General features: G+C 43.9%; 1 protein-coding gene across 1 annotated transcript in view; it reads left to right on the top strand.

The window, feature by feature from the left end:
• The window catches only part of Armh3 (armadillo-like helical domain containing 3), a 206,356-nt gene that overhangs the window by 170,178 nt on the left and 14,075 nt on the right, over positions 1 to 22,103 (top strand). The window contains exon 24 of the mRNA XM_005352384.2: positions 2,598 to 2,676. Coding sequence (XP_005352441.1) covers positions 2,598 to 2,676 — 79 coding nt within the window. The remainder of the gene's footprint in view (positions 1 to 2,597; positions 2,677 to 22,103) is intronic.

Genomic DNA, 22,103 nt, shown 5'->3' with positions numbered 1-22,103 from the left:
TCTCTCTCTCTCTCTTGGTTTTTCGAGACAAGGTTTCTCTGTAGCTTTGGAGTCTGTCCTGGAACCAGCTCTCATAGACCAGACTGGCCTCGATCTCACAGAGATCTGCATGCCTCGAGTGCTAGGATTAAAAGCATGTGCCACCACCGCCTGGCCTGTGTGAATGTGTTAAATAAGCATCGTGTAGGTTCACTCACCTACGTGGGCACATGTGGAGTCCAGAGGTGAACATCAAGATGTTTTCCTTAGTTGATTCTCTACTGTATATTTTTTGGATATTTTTGTTAATTCTTTGAGAATTTTATACAGTGTATTTCAGTCATATTCACCCCACACAATTCTTCCCTCTGACTCCTCCCACATCCATTTCTACTTCCTAATACTCCCTAACTTTGCATCTTATTTTTCTTTTCTTTTTTAATAACCTATTATTAATTATTAATAACAATTTGCACTGCCCATAAACTCCTGAGTGTGAGGCCATTACTAGAGTGCGACCAACTTACCAGGAGCACACCCTTAAAGAAAATTCACTCTTCCTCCTCCAGAAACCACCACCTGTCCCCAGCTCCTCAGTTGTAGTGGGGACTCATGAGCCCCTCCCATTCCATGCAGGAAAGCTGAATGGCTGGGTTTTATGCAGGCAACTCCAGCTGCTGCGAGTTCCTGGGTGATGTGGTTCAGACGATGCTGCTGCTCTCGTTCTCCCTGATCTCTGGCTCTTTGAGTGTTTCCACTCCTTCTGCACGATGGTCCCTGAACCTTTGGAGGGGTGTGCTGTAGATGTTCCATTTGTGGCTGAGCTCTCCATTGACACTGATGCCCTGTGCTTGTCTGCATAGCCCACCCTCTATCACTCACTTCTCTAGTGAAGTCTGAGAGCTATACTAATCTGGAGGTAGAGAGATACAGATTTGTAGGGCAGTTTGACCTTAAGTCCATTTTACCCATTTTTCAGAATAATAGCGGTAGGGTTCATCCTGGGATTTGTGAGCTCTCCAGCCTTGGGTTCTTGGTTAGACTTACAGTACTGGACCTGTGTTTCCTTTTGTGGAGCAGGCCACACAGAGCCAAGCAGAAAGGAGTTGATTATCCCTGTGACATTCCTGTCACTATTGTAACCGTGGGAACCTAATTTTAAAATACCTCTCACTGAACCCAGAGTTTATTATTTCTCACTACACTGACTGATGGCCATCCCCCTGTCTCTGCACACACCCAGTACTGAGGTTTCAGAAGCACACAAGTATGCTCAGCTTTACTGCTGGTGCTGGGGCTCTGAACTCAGATTCTCACATTTGCTTAACAAGCACTTTCCCTTGGCTCCCCAGAGAGTTTTTGAAGTAGATTTAATAAGATGTGGTGACTTTGGATGAGTACAATTGATCAGGGGAAAGTGATGCTCTGACTTTGGGTTCAAAGCCTGGAATTTAAGTTTTGGTTTGGATCTACACACTAGCAAGCTTGAGAACTGAACGTCAGCTTTGGTAAAGCTTAGCTCTTTCAGTGCCAGTTCCTCCAGTGTTGATCCAGCTCCACCGAGTACCCATGCCATACACCTCAATCTAACTGGAACACCACGCCCCCTAGTGGACAGTCAGCGCCTGGGTACTTTTTCATCTCGAGGAATCTGAGCATGACTTGTTTTTTTACTTGTGTGCTTTTCTCTGTAGTTCATTTCCACATCACAAGTGTTTGACTGAATTTTCCAGTAACTTTTTTGGGGGATTGTGGTGGTTTCAAGACAGGGTTTTTCTGTGTAGACCAGGCTGGGTGAACTCAGAAATCTGCCTGCCTCCCTCTGAGTACTGGGATTAAAGGTATGCATCACTCTGCCTAGCTTTGGTGACTTGTTAAATCCTTCCCATTTCAGTTTCCTGTACACTCTCATTGTAACCTCATGTTTAGGAAAAGGGCGGTTACCCTTGTTCTAATGCTATGATAAACACTAGGACCAAAAGCATCTTGAGGAGGAAAGGGTTTATTTGATCTTAGAGCTCTCGCAGGCCATCCCATCAGAGCAGAGTCGGGGCAGGAACTCAAGACAGGAATCTCAGGGCAAGAACTGGAAGAGACATGGAGGAGTTCTGCTTACTGGTCTGCTTAGCTTGCTTACTTGGCATGCTTCTCTTTCTAACTTTAATTTTTATTTCTGTGTGTGTGCCAAGTGCATGCAGTGTCCTAGAAGGCCTGAGGAGGGCATCAGATCCCCTGGAACTGGAGTTAGAGACAGCCGTGTGCTACCCAGTGTGGGTGCTAGGATCTGAACCTAGGTCCTTTGTAAGAACAGCAGGTGCCCTTGGCCATTGAGCTGTCTCCAGGCCTTCATCATTCTTTCTGTAGTTTTAAAGACCACCTGTCCGTGGCTGCCCCCCAGTGTCAGGGTCCCTCCCACATCATCATTAATCAAGAGTATGCCCTTCAGACTTGCCTACAAGCCAGTCCGAGAGAGGCCTCTTCCGGGCTGAGTTTCCTCTTTGCAGATAACTGTAGCTTGTGTCAAGACAAAAACTAACCCAGGGCGCACTCACTCCTGATTAACTGGATGATCATTGTCTTCCATCTGGGACCATGTTAATGTTAATTCTTTATTTCAGAGCCATCATCAATCACTTTAATCCCAAAATTGAGTCCTACGCTGCTGTGAATCACATATCTCAACTCTCGGAAGAACAGGTAAGTCAGTCCTCTCTGCGGAATGGCCTCCCTGGTGCTGTCTGCTGATGGGATCCGATCCTGTGACTGAGCTCCAAGCAGGGTGGTAAAACCAGGCTGCTGAAAAGAGTTAGTGCAAGATTGCTTGCTGATTCTTTAAATAGAGTAATACCTTCTTCATTTGTGCCTTCTGAAGGATTTGTTTAATTATATAAAGAATATGAAGTAAAATTTGACGAGTTACTGTCTTGCAGCGGGTGATAAAATATTACTTTTTAAGCTCTCAACCAGTTATTTTGAAATGTCAACATGATGTGTCCACCTGTGATCCCAGCACTCAGAGGGTGGAGGCAGGAGCTCAGGTTATCCTAGCTTATCCTAGCTTATCCTAGGTTGCATAGTGAATTCAGGGACTGCCTGGACTGTGTGCCACCCTGTCTTAAGAACTCAAATAAATAAATAAGACATGAGAACTTAGAAGTGAACGTAAATTCCCGCCACAGGAAAACTGAAGCCCCAGCTCTCACTGAAGCCCCAGCTCTCACTGAAGCCCCAGCTCTCACTGAAGCCCCAGCTCTCACTGAGATAGTTTCTCTTCAGGGACTGAGTCGTCTTTCCCTCGGACAGTGACTTCTGGGCAGGTTTCCTGTGGTACTGTCTGAGTTGAAGTTAGCCTCATACATTTGTTTACCTGAAGTCTGGCCTGATTTTCCCTTCTCCCTTATTGCCTGTATTCAGCTCTACATTATATAAAAGTACAGATGGGGCTTCAGCATGGCGTGGAGTTGAACTAGCATTCGTTTTAAGGCTTTTTCTTCTTCGTTTTTTTTTTTTTAAATAAGTGGGGTTTTTTTGTTTGTTTTTTGGAAGACATGGTTTTGTTTGTTTGCTTGCTTGTTTGTTTTTCCCCCCAAAACAAGATTTCTTTGTGTAGCCCTGGCTATCCTAGAACTAGCTCTGTAGACCAGCTGGCCTCAAATTCATAGAGATCTGCCTGCCTCTGCCTCCTGAGTGCTGGGATTAACAATGTATACCACCACTGCCTGGCTTAAATAAGGATCTGTATTAGAATAATAATTGATAAGTGCATAACTTTATATAAAAGTACTGTTTACAAAGGAAAAAATACATAAAACCAAGGTCATATAGCCTAATTTAGCTCATATAGCTGAATTCACTGTGTAGGTGAAGATGACCTTCAGCTCCTGGCTCACTGGCTGGTATGCCCCACCTTGCTGTTTCATTCAGAGACTTTTGAGTCTTGTATCAAAGGCACAAAATAAGATGATGAGGAGATGGCTCAGTTGGGTTAAGTGCTTGCTGCTAAAGCCTGGAAACCTAAGCTTAAGCCCCAGTATGCACATAAAGAAGCCAGGCATGCCTGTAATCCCAGCATAGAAAGGCCGAGGTAGATGGATCCCTGGAGCTTACAGGCCAACCAGTCTAGTTGCATAGGTGAGCTCTAAGTTCAGTGAGAGGCATGTGCACACGTGCACACACACAAAGTAGAAGCAGTTGGAAAAAGACATTGGTTGTAAACCTCTGTCCTCCACACATGCTTACCTGCTCTACATAATACATACATACATAAATACCTAATTCTCTTTCTTGCTTCCCAGCGTTCTCAGTTGGAAAAGCCAAGGAATAAATTCCAAACTAGTGAAACTATGTGTGTTCTGTTCTTCCTTGCCAGTGCATCACTGTAGCTCTTGTGAGTGTTTTACTGGCAGGACCAGCCAGCATGTGTATTATGACCATGTGTTCCAGTGTTCCTGAAGCGATTCAGTTCACCCAGCAAGGCAGCAGGCAAGGCAGAGCCTTCTCAGTACTCCCCCCAGTGGCTCTTCCTGCAGCCAGATGGATAGTACTCTATTAATCTGTCAGTTAGTTGTTCCCTTTGAAATATTTGTTCTCTTTGTGAAGCCAGCTGTGTGACTCCATCCCCATACTTAAAGCCGCCTTTATAAATGGCTTTCATTTTCTTTTTTTCCTCTGCCTATAGAGCAGAGCAGATTCCTGTTCTTTTGGTACTGGAGCTGTCTGTGAGGTATTTATTGATGTTCCCTTTTCCTGTGGACCAGTTCATGATAATTCTACTGTGTCATTTTTATACAGAACAGTCCGTGTATTATGTTCTGTATGTTAATGGAAGCAGATGCTCCTACCACTGTCACTCTGGATAGCCTGAAAGCCACGTGCAGTGTTCACCCCAGCAGCTTGGGAAGGTCAGCCGCAGGGGTTCTTTCTGAGTAGCAGCCGCCAGCCCATTGCAGTGCCTGAGGAAGTCAGAAAAGGAAAGATTAACAAGTTATCCTCACCCTCTTTCATCTTCTTTCAAGGTTAAAAGTGGCAAATGATGTTTCTTGAGTCTAGAAGCCAGAAGTGAGGCAGTTCCTAGGGAAGGGAACTCTGTTTATTCAAGAATGGGGAAGAGGGCTGGGGCTGTCGTGCCAGGTAGAGTGCGTGTGCGTGCTCACCTAGCAAGTAGGGATTTCATGCCCCAGCACCACTACGGTGGGAGGAGTCCTCATGTAAATAGTTACACGTAGCTGTGACACTACAGGATCACGGGTGGAAAGCCAAGTCTAATCTCTGCACTCGTAGAGTTATTGTGTGCTCATGGGCTCATTACTGCTAGCAGGATGCTGTTATCCCAGGACTCCGCTCTCAAAATAGTTGTTTCTCTTCCCTAACTGCTTCTGAGGGCTGCTAATGATAGCACTATAGCGCACTTGTTTTTATCAGTTTTATTTGACTGCCTGTCTATCTCCAACATGTGGAGTGCTTCTCTCCCTTCACTTAGGAACATTAATGCTGATGTCACAATGTCAAGAGTATTTGCAGCTTCCCAAAGAGCTGGGTTTCAGGGCAGTAAGGCCCTGCAGCTGGTAGCAGCTATTCTTAGTAGGGAGGGAAAAGAAAAAAAAATAAAGCAAAACAGGATTAAAATCCCTAGCAGATTCTAAATACTTCTATAAGGTAAGACCTAAAGCCTGTTAATATATGTTAGCTGGGGTTTATAGCATACAGTAAATCAGGCAGATAGGACAGACCCTTTGCTAGCCCTGCCTACCCAGCTTGTCATTTTGTTCCTACAAAGATTTGTGGATTTTTTTTTTAAAAGACAGGCTTATACACTATAACCTAGGCTAACCTGGGACTCACTATATAGCCCAGGCTGGCCTTCAGTTCCTCTTGTGTCAGCCTCTTAGGTACTGGTATTAGAGATTGGAGCAACTGTGACCACCTAGATTTGTGAAGTTTTTCTAAGTTTATGTATTTTTATAATTTAAGTGCAAGTCAGTCTTTAGTCACTTGTCTCTCAAGCAAACAAACAAGAAAACAGTTTCTCTATATAATCCTGGCTGGCTTAGCTTACAGAAATCCACCTGCCTCTTCCTCCGTAATGCTGGATTACAGGTGTGCACCCAGAGTCCCGTCCTAATTCTTTGCTTTTGATTCAATCACAAACAGTAAGGGCCTATTGATGCCAAGCACGTTGTGAGGGCTGACGGGCAAACCTTCCTCTTTTTAAATTGTCGTTTAAAAGATTTGCCATCCTAACAATGGTTAGGGTGTAGGAAACAGTTTGCTCAACAGTACGCACGTGGATGTCCCAAATCTCTGAGACTTTTCCTTCCTGCAGAACTGAAACTCTGTCTGAACAGCCCGGCTCCTCTTCCTGTGCTGCCTTGGCAACCAGCATTCTGCTTTCTGTTTCTGAGGCAGACAAACTATCTTCAAGCTTCCCTTTCACCCCAGTGCCTAGGAGCTTGCTAAGAATTTCTCCAAATACAAAGTCAAGGACTTCCTGAGGCAATCTTAAGGGTTGGGGTATAGCTCAAATCCAGTGTGCTGCCTCTTCACCTAGCATACTGGAGTCTCCTGGTTCATTTTCCCAGCACACCCCCCACCAAAGAAACAATGTTAAGAGAGGAAAAGCATTCTGCTGGAATATCCCTGGAACGTAGATGATGCAGTCAGATCCTTTCATTTTCTATATTAGGAATTGTTGTTGCTTTGATTATTATGATGTAGTCACAATCAGTTTGCCTGTTTAGATCTTTGGTTTTTTTGGTCTTAGTGTTTTGCCTGCGTGTACGTCTGTGCACCATATTCCTGCCTTGTTTTTTCAGTTGAGGTTTTATGTAGTTCAGGTTAGCCTAGAACTAACTCCCTTGTAACTGAGAATAACCTAGAGTGTTTGATTCCTGTCTCTACTTCTCAAACTCTGGGATTATAGGCTTGAGCCAGCTGTGTTAGCAGTCTTTGCTGAGTTTTTTAATGATTTATTTTTATGTGCATTAATGTTTTGCCTGCACATGTGTTTGTGTGAGGGTGTCAGATCCCCTGGAACTGGAGTTACAGACAGTTTGAGCTGCCGTGTGGGAGCTGGGAACTGACCCTGGGTCCATTGGAAGAACAGCAAGTGCTCTTAACCATGAGTCCTCTCTCCAGCTCTCTTTGCTGAGGTTTGAATTCCTACCATTTCCTTCTAAGTTTCTTCTCTCTTTAGAGCTTTGGATTTTGGATCCAGAGGAGGCCGTATAGCGTTGTATAGGACACTCTTTACATGTATTATGTGGGGGCGTGTGTGTATGCATGCTCAGAGTTAACTTATAACATGTGGGCTTTGGGGGTCAAATTCAAGCTTGGTGGCAGGTGTTGGTACTGGCTAAACCATCTTAAAAGCCCACAGGACTTTTTAAAAAAAATATTTATCTTTGTGGGGTTTTTTAAAGATCTATTTTATTTATTGTGTGTACAGTATTTTGCCTGCATGTATGACTACAGGATAGAAGAGGGCACCAAATCTCATTACGGATGGTTGTGAGCCACCATGTGGTTGCTGGGAATTGAACTTAGGACCTTTAGAAGAGCAGGCAGGCATTTTTAAAAAGTATTATTACAAGCAGAGTATGGCTGAAAGCTGCTAAGTATTACTTCTGTGAACTTTCTAAATCATTTGGTTTCTCCTGATCCTAAGAGCCAGCACACCTGACTGCTGCAGAGTAGAGCGCTGTCTCAGCAGCTGGGAGCACTTGCTGCCCTTGCAGGACATCATGATCTGGTTCTCAGAGTCCATAGTGGGCAGCTCACAGCCACCTGTAACTCAGGTTTCAGGTAGCCAACACCCTTTCTTGCTTCCACAGACACCAGCAAGCACATGATACACACATGCTATATTCCTGCATATACTCAAAGATACATATAAATAAAAATAAATCTAAAAAAACTACAAATGGGATGCTGGATGTTGGTGGCACACGCCTTCAATCCCAGCACTCGGGAGGCAGAGACAGGCAGGTCTTTGTGAGTTTGAGACCAACCTGGTCTACAGAGCGAGTTCCAGGACAGGCTCCAAAGGTACAGAGAAATCCTGTCTTGAAAAAGAACCAAAAAAAAAAAAAAAAGCTCACTGACTGTTGACTGTTCTTCCAGAGGACTGGGCTTCAATTCCCACACCCACATGACAGCTCCCAATTGTCTGTAACTCCAATCTGACACCCTCACACAGACATACATGCAGGCAAAACACCAGTGAACATAAAATAAATGAATTATTTAAAAACACTGCATGTGACTGTTAGGCATTTAGAAATTCAAATGATGCCTAACTTTTTGTTTATTTTGGTTTTTTGAGCTGTCTCACTCTATGGCTCAGGCAAACCTGGAACTCACAAAGTAACCCAATCTGGCCCCTGACTAGTGGCCATACTCTTGTCTCAGCCTTCTAGGTGTTAGAATTAGAGGTCTGAGCCCCAGGCCCAGCCTAGTTTATTTCCAGTAAACAGTGAGGTGCTCATAAGAGGGGAGCCCCACTTTGAGGGCTCTGTGTCTTTAGGGGCCTTTGCTTGAGAGAATGTTCTCAGAAAAATATTGGTAGAAAGCTCTAAGAATTTAAAGCCTCTGAGGAGAGGAATGTCCCAGGGTACTTTTGGATTGTAACCAGGGTGCCTGAAGCATACTCTAGTGTCCCTATGCTGTTTTCTTTCTTTAGAACTTGGTTCTAACCATTATGCAAGGCAGCCTTGGAGGAAAGACTCATGTTCAAGAGTTAAGACTCCACAACAGCCAGAACTCAGCTTCCTATACTTGACAGCGTGCATTTCCACGGCAGCCTGTGAGCCCTGAGTGACGGTTACCGTGGGAACTCTGACTGAGACGTGGGACAGACGTGGGATGAGACATTAGCTGTCTGACCCCACCTTCCTGCTGTCTTTATCTGTGTTCTGGCATTTCAGTTGACCTGCTGGGCAGAAAAAACATGTCAATGGAGCTGTGTGTTCACTGGAAAGACAGAGTCAGAGGAAGGGGTGGCTCCTGCCCACTGCTCACACTCTGCGGCATCTGGAAAAGGGCGCAGGGGAGTCAGCATCCAGGTCCTGTGCTGTGGGTGATGCTTTCAGCTGGACCAGGGGGAGACCCTGCGTAGGGAAGGAAGTATCTTGGATTTAAAACAGATTTAAATTCACAGAAGAACAAGAGCACGTTATGATTGTTGAGGGAGTACTTTTGCATGTTATTTACTGAAATCCTACAAGTTAGACAAGATTTTATAGGTGAGTACACTATGAGACTGATTTGTTCAGGGCTACAATTGTACCAGGTCAGGCTAACTCCAGAGTGTATATGCACGCGTGCGCACGCACACACACGTGCACACACACACACACACACACACACACACATACACATCACATCACATCACAGTAAAGTTTAATCCCCCCTTGAAACTTATATCCCAGGCTGGCCTTGAATTCACTTTGTACCTAAGTGTAGTACGAGAGTGGACCCTTTTGTTTCATCCTGCCCGGCTAGCTCACTCCCGAAATAGCCACACAGAAACTGTATTTATTTAAATACTGCATGGCCTATTATCTCCAGCCCCTTATTGGCTAACTCTCACATATTAGTTTAACCCATCTTCATTAATGTGTATCACCGCTTGACTGGCTTACCGGCATGAGTCTAACCAGCGTCCGTCTCGGGCAGGAAAAAACCATGGTGTCTGCCACACTGCCTTCTTCCTCCCAGAATTTAGTTCTATTTTCCACGCCTACCTAAGCTCTTTCCTATCAAAAGACCAAGGCAGTTTCTTTATTTAAACAATAAAAACAACACAAATACAAAAGGACCTTCTATACCACCTAAGGATGATCTTGAACTTCTTATCTTCCTGTCTCTATTATTGAGTGCTCTGATTATAATTGTGCTGCCTTCCATGCCCCATTTATATGGTACCAGTACCAGAGATCTAGCACAGGGATTTTTGCATGCTAAGCGAGCATTGTACCAACTGAACTATATCTCTGTTCAGCATCTTAACTGCTTTTTTTTTTTTTTTTTTTTTTTTGAGATAGGGTTTCTCTGTGTAGCTCTGCCTGTAGACTAGACCAGACTGGCCTTGAACTCAGAGATCCACCTGCCTCTGCCTTCCTAGTGCTGGGATTAAAGGCGCACAGCACCACTGTTGCCTTCTTAACTGCTTTTAAGAAGGTGCATCTGTTTTCTTCAAAAGTCTCAAGTCGTGTTGCACAGCCACATGGGGGATAGCGACAGCAGGGGTCACTCGCGGGTGGAGAGGAGCTCGGCTATTATTGTGTCTGCCATTGTCAGAAGTTTCTTCGTTGATGTAGAATTTTGAAGTGGCCCCCACCTGAATGGCTGGTCAGTGCATGGAAGGAGCAGTGCTCGAGGAGTGACAGGCAGACTGCGGACAGACCGGGTTGTCCCCGATGGCCCAGCAGCGCAGCCCCGCTACTGGAAGTACCCTTATGCAAAGTTGTGTCTCTGTTAAAGTTGTATTTGACTTGAAATATTTTTGTCCTTATTATTTTATAATGATGTATGTATATCTGTGTACCATGTTTACACATGGTACCCATGGAGGACAGAAGAGAATGATACAACCCTTGGAACTGGAGTTACCGTTGATTTTGAGCCACCGTTAGGGTGTTGGGAACTAAACCTAGGTCCTCTGCAAGAGCAACCAATGCTTTTAAATGCCAAGTCATCTCTCCCTTGACATAGTTTTAGGACCCATAACAGTATTTTGAGTTTTTATAACAATCATAATCACAAGGTACTTGCAATCTGAAAAATAACTCACTTAGCTGAAAGGGAAGCTGGGCATAGCTTACAAATGGGATTCTGACTGTTAGGGGCAGGAGTTATGGGAGCTCTGGCAAGGAGGCAGAGACTTACTGAGTTAGGATCAGAGAAGGCTAGCCTTCTAATCCCCCTGCTTCTGCCTCCCAAGTGCTGGGATTATAGTGTACACCACGGTCTCTGTCGAGATATGGTGACTTCTTCAGCTCAGGGTTTCATTCTTCTTAAATATCATGTTTGCAAGGAAAGAGAGAGACCTCAGGTGGGGAGTGCAGACACGTGTGCCTGTTGGCTGCATCTAGACAGAGGCTAAAGGCCTGATGGAGTTCCTGTGTTTCCTCCACTCCCATTACCTCAGTACCTCTAAACATGATTAGATGTCATGCTGACACGGGCTGCATGTGTCACATCTGTAATTAGTGCAAAGAAAGTGTCCCAGGGCTGTCTGGCCTGAGCCGAGGAAGTCAGGGAGGTGGGTGACTGCCCGGGGAAATTAAGGAGAGCCACCGTCACCAGTCCTTTCACCAGCGAGGGCCTCTCACTAATCACCCGCTGTGAGGTTCATTATCTGGTCTCCCTGACTGAAGGGCAGGCAGAGCCTGCCAGATCAATGAGTCTCAGGGCAGTAGAAAGCCCCTTGGAAGCAGGCTTGCAAGGCATGGTCTGACGGTGAGAACTGGGCAGCTTAAATTGGTTTTAAAATTGGATTTGCTCCTGAACTATAGAAGATGAAAATAGAGAAGGGAGAAGAAAAAGCAACCAACTTGTACGTGTTGCATGCGGAGGCCTGCAGTCAGGAAGTGCTGCCTTTCAGACACACCGATTCTCCGGAAGCCAAGAGGTGGACTTCTACCCTCTGTATCAATTTTTCCAAACAAGTCACATTAACTGATAGTTCCCTAGGAGAAAATCGAGTTATCTCAGATAGAAAATCCTTTCCAGTGCCCAGTGGAGGAGCAGATACCCAGCACGTGTGTGGGTTGTGACAGGTTGCTCTTTGTGTGGCTCTTGGCTTTGGATTTGGATTTGTTTTTGTGTGTGTGTGTTATAGGCTGCTCCCCCCATTCTTTTCTTTTTTTCTTTTCTAGCCAGTTCTTACCTCTGAAGGAAACTCTCAGGACTCTTTGGTACAGGACAGGAAACGTATGCCTGCCTAGGCTGACTCTTCCCAGATTTCTTTGTGCAGAGAGTACAGAAATACTTGAACCAATCAATCTAGGAGCCAAATGCACTCCAGAGCTGCATCTGTCCTTGAGGAGCACAGGGTTTGCAGCACTACTGTTTGGGGATTTTTCTCTTTTGAGATGAGAACTTAGTAGGTAGACAACACCAGTTTAAACTGGTTTGTGACCTTGTGCATCCTCTTCCCAAGTGTCACAAATGTGCACCCTGCCCAATGTGGCCCTTCGTTCCTTCCTTCCTCTCTTCTTCCCTCCCTCCCTCCTTCCCTCCCCCCTCCCTCCCTCCCTCCCTTCCCCCCTCCCTCCTTTTCTTTGACACGGTGCCTCTGCCTCGTCTCAGGTTGACCTGGAATTTGCTATGTAGTCAAAGCTGGCTTTGAACTCCTGATCTTCCTGTGGACACCTTCCAAGTGCTAGGAATGCAGGCGCAGGCCTCCATGCCTGGCTTCAGATCACTACTTTGGTGTTAGACCTTTGCTGTAGGGTGTGTATTCCTGTGGACCTCTCAGTAGCTGTGTTTGGGGTGATGCTTCAGCTCCTCTGGACCACATATGAGCCTAAGGATCATGAGTAGCTGTTGTCAGAAGGCCACTTGTTCGTCCCCGGCTGCTCAGCCCCAAAATAACCACACAGAAACTATATTATTTAAATCATTGCATGGCCCATTTGCTCTAGCTTATTGGCTAACTCTTATCTTAAATTAACCTATCTTCATTAATCTGTGTATCACCACAAGGCTGTGGCTTACTGGGTAAAGTTTCAACATTTCTGTTTCCAGCGGGGCTACATGGCTTCTTCCTCACTCTGACTCCTTTCTCCCAGCATGCTGTTTAGTTTCCCCACTTGCCTAAATTTTGCCCTATCAACAGGCCAAGGCAGTTTCTTTATTCACCAGTGGTATTCAGAGCATACAGAGGGGAATCCCACATCATAAACCTACCTGTTCTCAAACCTCCTATGAACTGTGGCGTCTTTACAATTCCACAGCCGGGCGGTGGTGGCGCACGCCTTTAATCCCAGCACTCGGGAGGCAGAGGCAGGAGGATCTCTGTGAGTTCGAGACCAGCCTGGTCTACAGAGCTAGTGCCAGGACAGGCTCCAAAACAACACAGAGAAACCCTGTCTCGAAAAACAAAAAACAAACAAACAAAAAAAAATACAATTCCACAAACAATTGACTGAAACTTAGAGTGAGTTTCCTCTTGAAGAGCCATGGTCATCCAGGACATTAACCATTTCCTTGGTTTTATGGAAAAGGCAAAAGCAGGACCTTTACTGACAATATTAAATGTAGGAGTTTGTACATTTCTGAGCTTGAGAAGGGATCCTGTGTGTCAGGTCCAGGCAAGTACAAGCGATAGTCAAGTTTCATCTGACTAGTGCCCCATTGGACAGCATTCTAGACACCATTGATTCATCAGGGAAGACTGTAGGGTGGTCCAGAGATAGAAGGAGGTACAAAAGGAAAAGGATCCTCTCACTATTGAAATATCGAGAACTTGAACCACATACCAATCCCAAGCATTCTTGTCTAAACCTGCAGTGGAATAATGACAAAACAAAAGGCAAGCTTTCACCTGAGGCTGTGTACATTTTTATACTAGTCATGGCAGTTTACTGAAAAATTTATTTTTATTCAACTTTGTTGAAGTATACAACGCAGAGTGTAACCAGCTACTGCAGTCCAGATGCGGAGCATCTCCTCTAGGCTGTGACTGTCTGCAGCTGCAGCTCTGAGGAGGCTGAGCAAAGGATTGGCAGAAGTTAAAAAAACAAAAGCAAAAGGGAGTCATGAGATGGCTCAACAGATAAAGGTTCTCGTGCCAAGTCTGATGACTTTAGCTCTACCCCATGATGACCCACATGGTAGAAAGAGAGAACACACACACACACACAAAAGTAACTAAATAATCTTCTCAGGTGTTAATTTGGTCTTGAAATCATAGTATCTGAGTAAATTATTTTTTAGAAATTAGGCAGAGCACAGAGATTAGGTCCTAAAGTATTTGCTGCACATGAATGAAAACCCGTGTTTGATACCCAGTACCTACCTAAAAACACAGGTGTAGTGATGTCTGCTTCTAACCTCAGCATGGATGGCTTGCTGGTCAGTGAGCCTTCCCGTGTCAGGATTCCTGGGTCCCAGTGATGAGAGGCTGTGTCACAAAGCAAGGTGGACCTAGTGTTGATCTCTGGCACATACCTGTGCATAAATACAGCCACACAAAAAAGCACACCAACTGAAGACTTATGAAACATCTTCATCACCCCAGAGCATCACACTACCCTGCAGACTAATTTTACTCTGTGTCTGTGCCATAGCAAACACTTGTATTTGCATTATTACAGATGTGACTTGTCTCCTATAGACCTTCCTACAGTGTGCTTTGTGTATGACTTTCCCTCGGGAGACACAAACAAGTGTATACTCAACCCAAGTGAGACACTACAACAGACCAGCAGGTCCACCCAGGTCTAGCTTGGTAAACCGATGGGTTTCTTGTTAGGGTCACGTGCAGAACATGGTGCCTCAGGCAGCTCCATCACCAGAGAACTCAAAGTCCTCTCCAGCATGGGTGACTTCTTACAAAAGTTGCATCACTTGGAGTTGACTCCCAAGTGTCTCCCAGGCACATCTTCTGCTTATGGGACCTCGGGAAGGAGCTCTGTGGTTTTTAGCTTTCTTACGTGTCATGAGTGCATCTTCCCTCTGGGGAGAATGCTTCAATTCAGAGGAAACAGATAAAAAACAGTGCCCTGCACCATGTGGGTCTGAATTCTTTCTCAGATTCAGACTTTGTAATATCTGGGCTATTTGCTGAAGAGAGATGAAAATATGTGTCCATCCCATGAACTGTGCACAAAATTAATAATAGCATTATTCATAATCATGAAAAATAAATTATGAGCAACTTGAATAGCCATCTTCAGTTGGATGGATAAACAAGATGTTATCCAGTGCAATATTACTGAACCATAAAATAGGAGTGAGTTTATACTTAAATTGAGATAAATAAATTACATGCCTGTGATCCTGGTGAGGCAGAGACAGGAGGATCAGAAGTTCAAGGTTAGGTTGTGGTGCACACTTTTAATCCCAGCACTGGGGAGGCAGAGGCAGAGGCAGGAGGATCTCTGTGAGTTTGAGGCCAGCCTGGTCTACAAGAGCTAGTTCCAGGACAGGCTCTAAAAAGCTACAGAGAAACCCTGTCTCAGGGGGAAAAAAAAAAAAGTTCAAGGTCACCCTTTGCTATGTAACAAGTTCAAGGATATCCTGTATAAATCTTTACCTAGTCCTAGTAGTAAATGGTTTCGACTTTCATTTTCTTCCAGACTTTTTAAAAATTACATTTGTTTGTTTATTGTAGGTGGAAGGGATGTTTGTGTGTGCCAGGCATGTGTGTAGAGGTCAAAGAACAACTTGCAGGAATCAGTTCTGTCTCTCCACCATATGGCCCAGGGAGTGAACTCAGTCTTCACACTTGCTGACAGCCGCCTCGGCCATACTGTCAGTTCTCCTCGAAAAGTCCTTAATTCAGATAATGCAGGCTTTTACACTTAGACTTGTGATTAATTTCAAGGGGTGTGTGTGTGTGTATACTTATTATATAGTCAAAGTAAATATTTGTCTCCCCTCAAATACCCAGTTCCATTGCCCTCTCTTCAAAAAGCTGATCTTTCCCCCATGTAAATGCCTTGAGGGTCCAGATTCAGCTCAGTTGGTAGAATGCCTGCATAGCATGTTCAAAGCCTTGGGTTTGATTCCCAGCATTACATAAACCTGGTGTGGCACCACACACCTGTTACCCCAGCACTTGGAACGTGGAGGCAGGAAGATCAGGCAAATCAAGGCCATCTTGGACTACAGAGTAAATTTGAGACCAGTCTTGTGTGAAACCTAGTCTGAAAAAGAAATGAATAAATGAATGAATAATAGATAATTAATTTAAATGTTTTGGTGTGTTAAAGAGTCTGTTGATCATGCAGATCCATTTCAGAAGTCGGTTCTGTTCCACTGGTTTATACATCAAATATATGGCCACAATGTCTTTTTATAAGATGTATTGTTTTTGTATTTGTGACTGTTTTGCCTACCTGTATGTATGTATGTGTGCACTGCATGTGTACAGTGCCCATGGAGGGAGGTCAGAAGAATCAAAGCTCGAGTTCCACATGGTTATGACACACCACATGGGTGCTGGGACTCAGACTTTCTGCAAGAGCTAGTGTTCTTACCCACTGAGCCATCCTGCCACCCTGGCCACACTGTCTTGATTGTTTAGGTCTACAGTAGATTTTTTTTTTTTTTGGTTTTTCGAGACAGGGTTTCTCTGTGGCTTTGGAGCCTGTCCTGGAACTAGCTCTGTAGACCAGGCTGGTCTCGAACTCACAGAGATCCACCTGCCTCTGCCTCCCGAGTGCTGGGATTAAAGGCGTACGCCACCACTGCCCGGCCTACAGTAGATTTTGAAATGGAATAATGGAGGGCTGGAGAGATGGCTCAGAGGTTAAGAGCATTGCCTGCTCTTCCAAAGGTCCTGAGTTCAATTCCCAGCAACCACATGGTGGCTCACAACCCTCTGTAATGGGGTCTGGTGCCCTCTTCTGGCCATCAGGCATATACACAGACAGAATATTGTATATATAATAAATAAAAAAAAAGAAATGGAATAATGGAAGTCTCCTATATTTATTCTTATTAAAAATTGATTTTAAGGGACTAGATAGATGGCTTAGCAGCTAAGAGCACTGACAGCTCTTCTAGAGGTCCTGAGTTCAGTTCTCAGCAACCACATGGTGACTCCCAGCCATCTGTATGGGAGTGCAGGAGGGAGTGCACGCAGACAGAGCACTCATATACATAAAACACATAAATAAATAAATTTATTTTAATATTCTGTAATGGGAATACAGGAGGGAGTGCACGCAGACAGAGCACTCATATACATAAAATAAATACATAAATAAATAAATTTATTTTAATATTCTGAACTTTTCGAGTTTACATATAAAGCAAAAAATGAATTTCTGTTTAAAAATTAAAAAGGGCCAGGCGGTGGTGGCGCACGCCTTTAATCCCAGCACTCGGGAGGCAGAGGTAGGCGGATCTCTGTGAGTTCGAGACCAGCCTGGTCTACAAGAGCTAGTTCCAGGACAGGCTCCAAAACCACAGAGAAACCCTGTCTCGAAAAAACCAAAAAAAATAAAAATAAAAATAAAATAAAAAAAAAATAAAAATTAAAAAGGGCTGCTGGCTGGGCAGTGGTGGCACAAGCCTTTAGTCCCAGAGGCGGGGGATCTCTGAGTTTGAGGCCAGCCTGGTCTACAGAGAGCTAGTTCCAGGACAGTCAGGACTGTTACACAGAGAAATGCTTTCTTAAAACACTCTCCCCCTCTCTCCCCAATAAAAGAAGGCTGCTGAGATTTTGATTGGAGTTGCGTTAACTCCATAAGGGAGGTTTTAGGAAGCATTGATACCTTAATATATTCTTTGAGATGTAGTTCAATGATAGAGCATGTACAAGGGCTGAGGCTCAGTGCTCAGCACCCAGCGTGTAGTAATGATGATACTGTCTGTAAATCTGTGAGTGCGTCTTAGGTCGTCTAGGTTTTATCTGTGTATTTACCACTTAGTGTGCTGTTTTCACCTGCTTGTTCTTTTTCTCCTATGATTCTTACCTTTATGTTATATAAGTGGTATTTTGAATTTCACTTGTTTTTGTTCTTTTGAGACAGGGTCTCTTTGTGTTATGTAGTTGTGGATGTCCTATAACTCGCTGTGTAGACCAGGCTAGCCTCAAACTCACAGAGATCTGCCTCTTGCTTGCTGAGATTGAGATGTGCTACACCATGCTCAGCTAGAGAAGAACAAACTCTAAACTGAACTGTCTATGCAGCCTTGGGGGAGGAAATAGATGTGTGTGTGTGTGTGTGTGTGTGTGTGTGTGTGTGTGTGTGTGTGTGTGTAAATTTTGAGACAAGGTCATGATTATTTGTTCCAGGCTGACTTTGAACTCACAATCTTCTTGCTGAATCTTTTGAGTGCTAGGATTACAGGTGTTTGCCAACATGTGCAGCCTGTTTCTAGTTTTTTTAGTGTAACCTGGATGGACTTGATTATTTGTTTCTTCTTTGTTTATTTTGTTGTTTTATTTTTTTTGTTTTGTTTGTTTGTTTTTGTGAGGAGGAAGACCAAATCCACAATTGGTTCAGTTAAAGCAAGCTGTATTTTGGGGTGCACTCGAGACTGGCCATTCTGGCTGCCTCTCCTAAATCAGGATTTTAGAGAGCAGTCCCTGCTGGCTTCTTGAAGTCCCTTTTATGGGAGAGATAAAGTAGTACAAGGGTGAGAGAGTTGGCTGTTATACATTGTTAGAAAGGAACAAGGAAAGGGAAGGAAAAGGGTATGGATATATGTAATGCCCGCATTACTCTCTATGGTACAGCTCGGGTGACACTATACCATTTGCGAGCTGGGCAAGGGCCTGGAGATTCAAAGAACACACAGGAGATGTGGGTCATTTGAGAGGAGATAAGCCAAATGCCTATTTTGTTGTTTTAAAGATCTCACGCTTGCCTTGAATTTGTTGCTGTTCTGCTTCAGCCTCTCAAGTGCTGGGATCAGAGGAGCAACCACCATAGCTGACATTTGTTCTGTTCTTTAAAGTCCTTAGAATTGCAGGGCTCTCAGTCATCTGCATATGAATAATATAGTTTTGCTTCTTTCTTTCAAATTTGTATGCATCTAATTTCCTTTTCTTTTCTTACTGCACTGGACAGAATGTCTAGAGCAGTTGAAGTGTCAGAAGAGACTCCTTGTCAAATACCAAGGAGAAAGTGTTTCTAGTCCTGTCCCTGCATCACCGCCCTGTCATCTTTGCCTTGGATCCTTTATTGAAATGGGGTTTTACTGCATAGCATAGGCTGGCTGTGAACTTGTTATATAGCCCAGCTGGCTATATAACTCCTAGTCTTCTTGCCTCTCGATCTTAGTATTGTCAAAGTGTTTTGTCTTGTTTTGAGACAGAGTCTCACTGTGTAGCCCTAGTTGGTCTGGAACTCACAGAAATCTGTCTGCCTCTGCCTCCTAAGTACTAGAATTAAAGGCGTGCACCATGACCTCTCAGCTCTTCAACTTGAGTTTTATCCAGCATCCATTGTTGGGTTGTTTATGTGGTTTTGTAGTTTTTAATGTTTTCCTTTCTTTCTTTCTTTCTTTTCTTTTCTTTCTTTCTTTCTTTCTTTCTTTCTGTCTGTCTTTCTTCTTCTCCTTCTTCTCCTCCTCCATCTCCTCCTCCTCCTCTTCCTTTTCCTTCTCCTTTTTTTTTTAAGACAGGGTTTCTCTGTAGCCAAGACATTGAAACTCACTCTGTTACCTGGCCTCAAACTCACAGAGATCACTTCCATGGTGTGGGATGCCCTCTGTATGCTGTGAATATGCTTTATTACCTTTGGTTAGTAAAGAAGCTGATTTGGCCAATAGCCAGACAGAATAGAGACAGGCAAGAAATTCAGGCAAAGATAAGGGAGAAAGGGGGCATAGTTAGAAAGATACCAGCAGCCACCAGAGAAGCAAGATGTCAGGTAGCAAGCCACAAACCTCATGATAAAATATAGAATAATAGAAATGGGTTAATTTAAATTATAAGAGCTAGTCAATAATAAGCCTGAGCTAATAAGCCGAACAGTTTGTAATTAATATTAAGCCTCAGAGTGGTCATTTGGGAACTGACAGGCGGGAGAGAAACTTCCAGTTATAGTTCCCGAATGCTGGAATTAAAGGTGTGCACTATCATCACCTGGCATCTTAGTGCTTTTGAAAGGTATTATTCTGTATGGTCTTGAATTCATGGTGACTCTCCTGTCTTAGACACCTAAATTCCATGAATGCAGGTGTGGGTTACTGCACCAAATTTAGCTCTAGGTTTTCATAGATATCCTTGCTCAAACTAAGGAAGGGTCTTTCTATAACATGGCTGCCGAAAGGTTTTAGCAATGTGTTTGCTTTTGGAAACAAGGCCTCCTACGTAGCCCAGATTTGTGGCCCTCAGCCTTCCAAGCTCTGGGATTATAGACGTACACCACAATACCCACCCAACTGGGATGCTGGATGCTCATAACTTTGTGTCTAGTGAGATGAACACGTAGATTTTCCCCTTCTGAGATGAAGCTCTGGATCACGATACACTATCCATTTTATTATGTTATTCTTTTATGTGTGCCGGTGTTTTCCCTGAATGGATGCCTGTGCTGTGCCTACAGTGGCCAGAAGAGGGCATCAGACCCCGTGAGCCTGGAGTTAAGATTGTGAGTGCTAGGTGTTAGGCCTAGGTCCTCTGGAAGATCAGCCCTGACTCTTAACTGCTGAGTCATCTCTCCAGCCCCATAGTTCAGTTTCTGTAATAGATTTAGATATAGTCTGGTTTTTCTACTTCGTTGTTTTTTAAATTACATTTATGTCTTCTGTGTGAGTACATGTATGTATATGCATGCACACATGTGGAGGTTTGAGGACAACTTGCTGGAGTCAGTTCTCCCCTTTCCCATGTGCTTCCTTGTAGTCTGACTTCTTGTCAGCCTTGCTTGGCTGGCCAGCTCCCAATAATGACATAGAGACTTATTCATTAGGGAAACTTGGCCTTTATTGTAGGCTTGTCCCCAGCTAGCTCTTATAATTTAAATCAACCTGCTTCTATTACCTACGTTCTACCCAATGGCTTTTTACCTCCCCTCTGTACTGTATGTCCATTGGTCGGTGTCTCCTGTACACACAGATGCCTTCTCTCTTTCTCTCTCTGCCCAGAAGTCCTGCCTATCTCTCATAGCTATTGGTTGTTCAGCTTTTTATTACGCCAATCACAGCAACGCATCTTCACACGGTATATGGATATCCGCAACAGTTCCCAGAGGTGACACTCGGGTGTCAGGCGTGGAGGAAAGCACTGTACCCGCTGAGCCATCCTGCCCCGCCTGGGGTTTTCTCCTTTATGATTGTAACGGTTTTATTAATTTCTCAGCGAGAGTCTTGTGTCCTCCAGAGTGGCCTGGAACCCCTGTGTAGCTGAGGATGGTGTTGATCCTCCTGCTCATAGGCATGAGCCACACAGCAGGTTTAATTTGAGAAAGTTGTTCATAAGCATTGTTAAATTTATTGCTATATCGGGCAGTGGTGATGCACGCCTTTAATCCCAGCGCTTGGGAGGCAGAGGCAGGCGGATCTCTGTGAGTTTGAGGACAGCCTGGTCTACAGAGTGAACTCCAGGACTAGGGCTACACAGAGAAACCCTGTCTCAAAAAACCAAAAACAATAAGCCAGAATTTATTGACATAGTTGGTTGCCATATTCTTTTTCTCTGATATGCCTGTAGGGTTTAAATGCTGTCCTCTCATTTATGACATGAGTAAAGTGTACCTTTTCTCTCTTGTTTCTTATCAGTCTGGCTAGAAGTTTATAAATTTTATTAATCTTCTCAGTAAATCAGCTTCTTGTCTCACTGATTTTTCTGCTGTTTTCTATTGTATCAATTTATAAGGTTGTCTTCCTCCACTTTGGGTTAATTTTCTTTTCTTTTTCACTTGAGTTAGAAACTGATTATCAAGTTTTAGATCATGTTTATTTTTTTAATTTATTTTATGTGCATTGGTATTCTGCCTGCATGTTTGTCTCTGAAGGTGTCAGATCCCCTGGAACTGGAGTTGCAGCAGCACTGAGCTGCTATGTGGGTACTGGGATTTGAACCCTGGTCCTCTGGAAGAGCAGTCAGTGCTTTTTAACCCCTGAGCCATCTCTCCAGCCCCCTACATCATGAGATTGAGTGATCTAAGTTTTCCTTGTGGTTAACAACATCCCATAAATTCTGATGTTCTGTTTTCATTTTCATTCAGTTCAAAATATTTTCTCATATCTCTTGTGACATTTAGAAATGTGTCATTTTATTTCTATTATTTGATGAGTTTCCAGATATATTTGTTAGTAATTTCTTATTTAATTCCCTGGTGGTCAAAAAAAGTTTGGTGTGATTCCAGTTCTTTTAATGTATTGTGATTTGGCTTATGATCCAGCATATGTCTGTCTTGTCGAATGCTCTGTGTGCCCTTGAGAAGAATGTATTCTGCCATTGTTGAGTAGACTTTTCTTTTTTTTTTTTTTTTTTT

Source organism: Microtus ochrogaster, chromosome 8, assembly GCF_000317375.1.
Source record: "Microtus ochrogaster isolate Prairie Vole_2 chromosome 8, MicOch1.0, whole genome shotgun sequence".
Classification (NCBI taxonomy): Eukaryota; Metazoa; Chordata; class Mammalia; order Rodentia; family Cricetidae; genus Microtus; species Microtus ochrogaster.
Note: the sequence above shows the minus strand (reverse complement) of the source record. Positions and strands in the feature narration are given on the sequence as shown.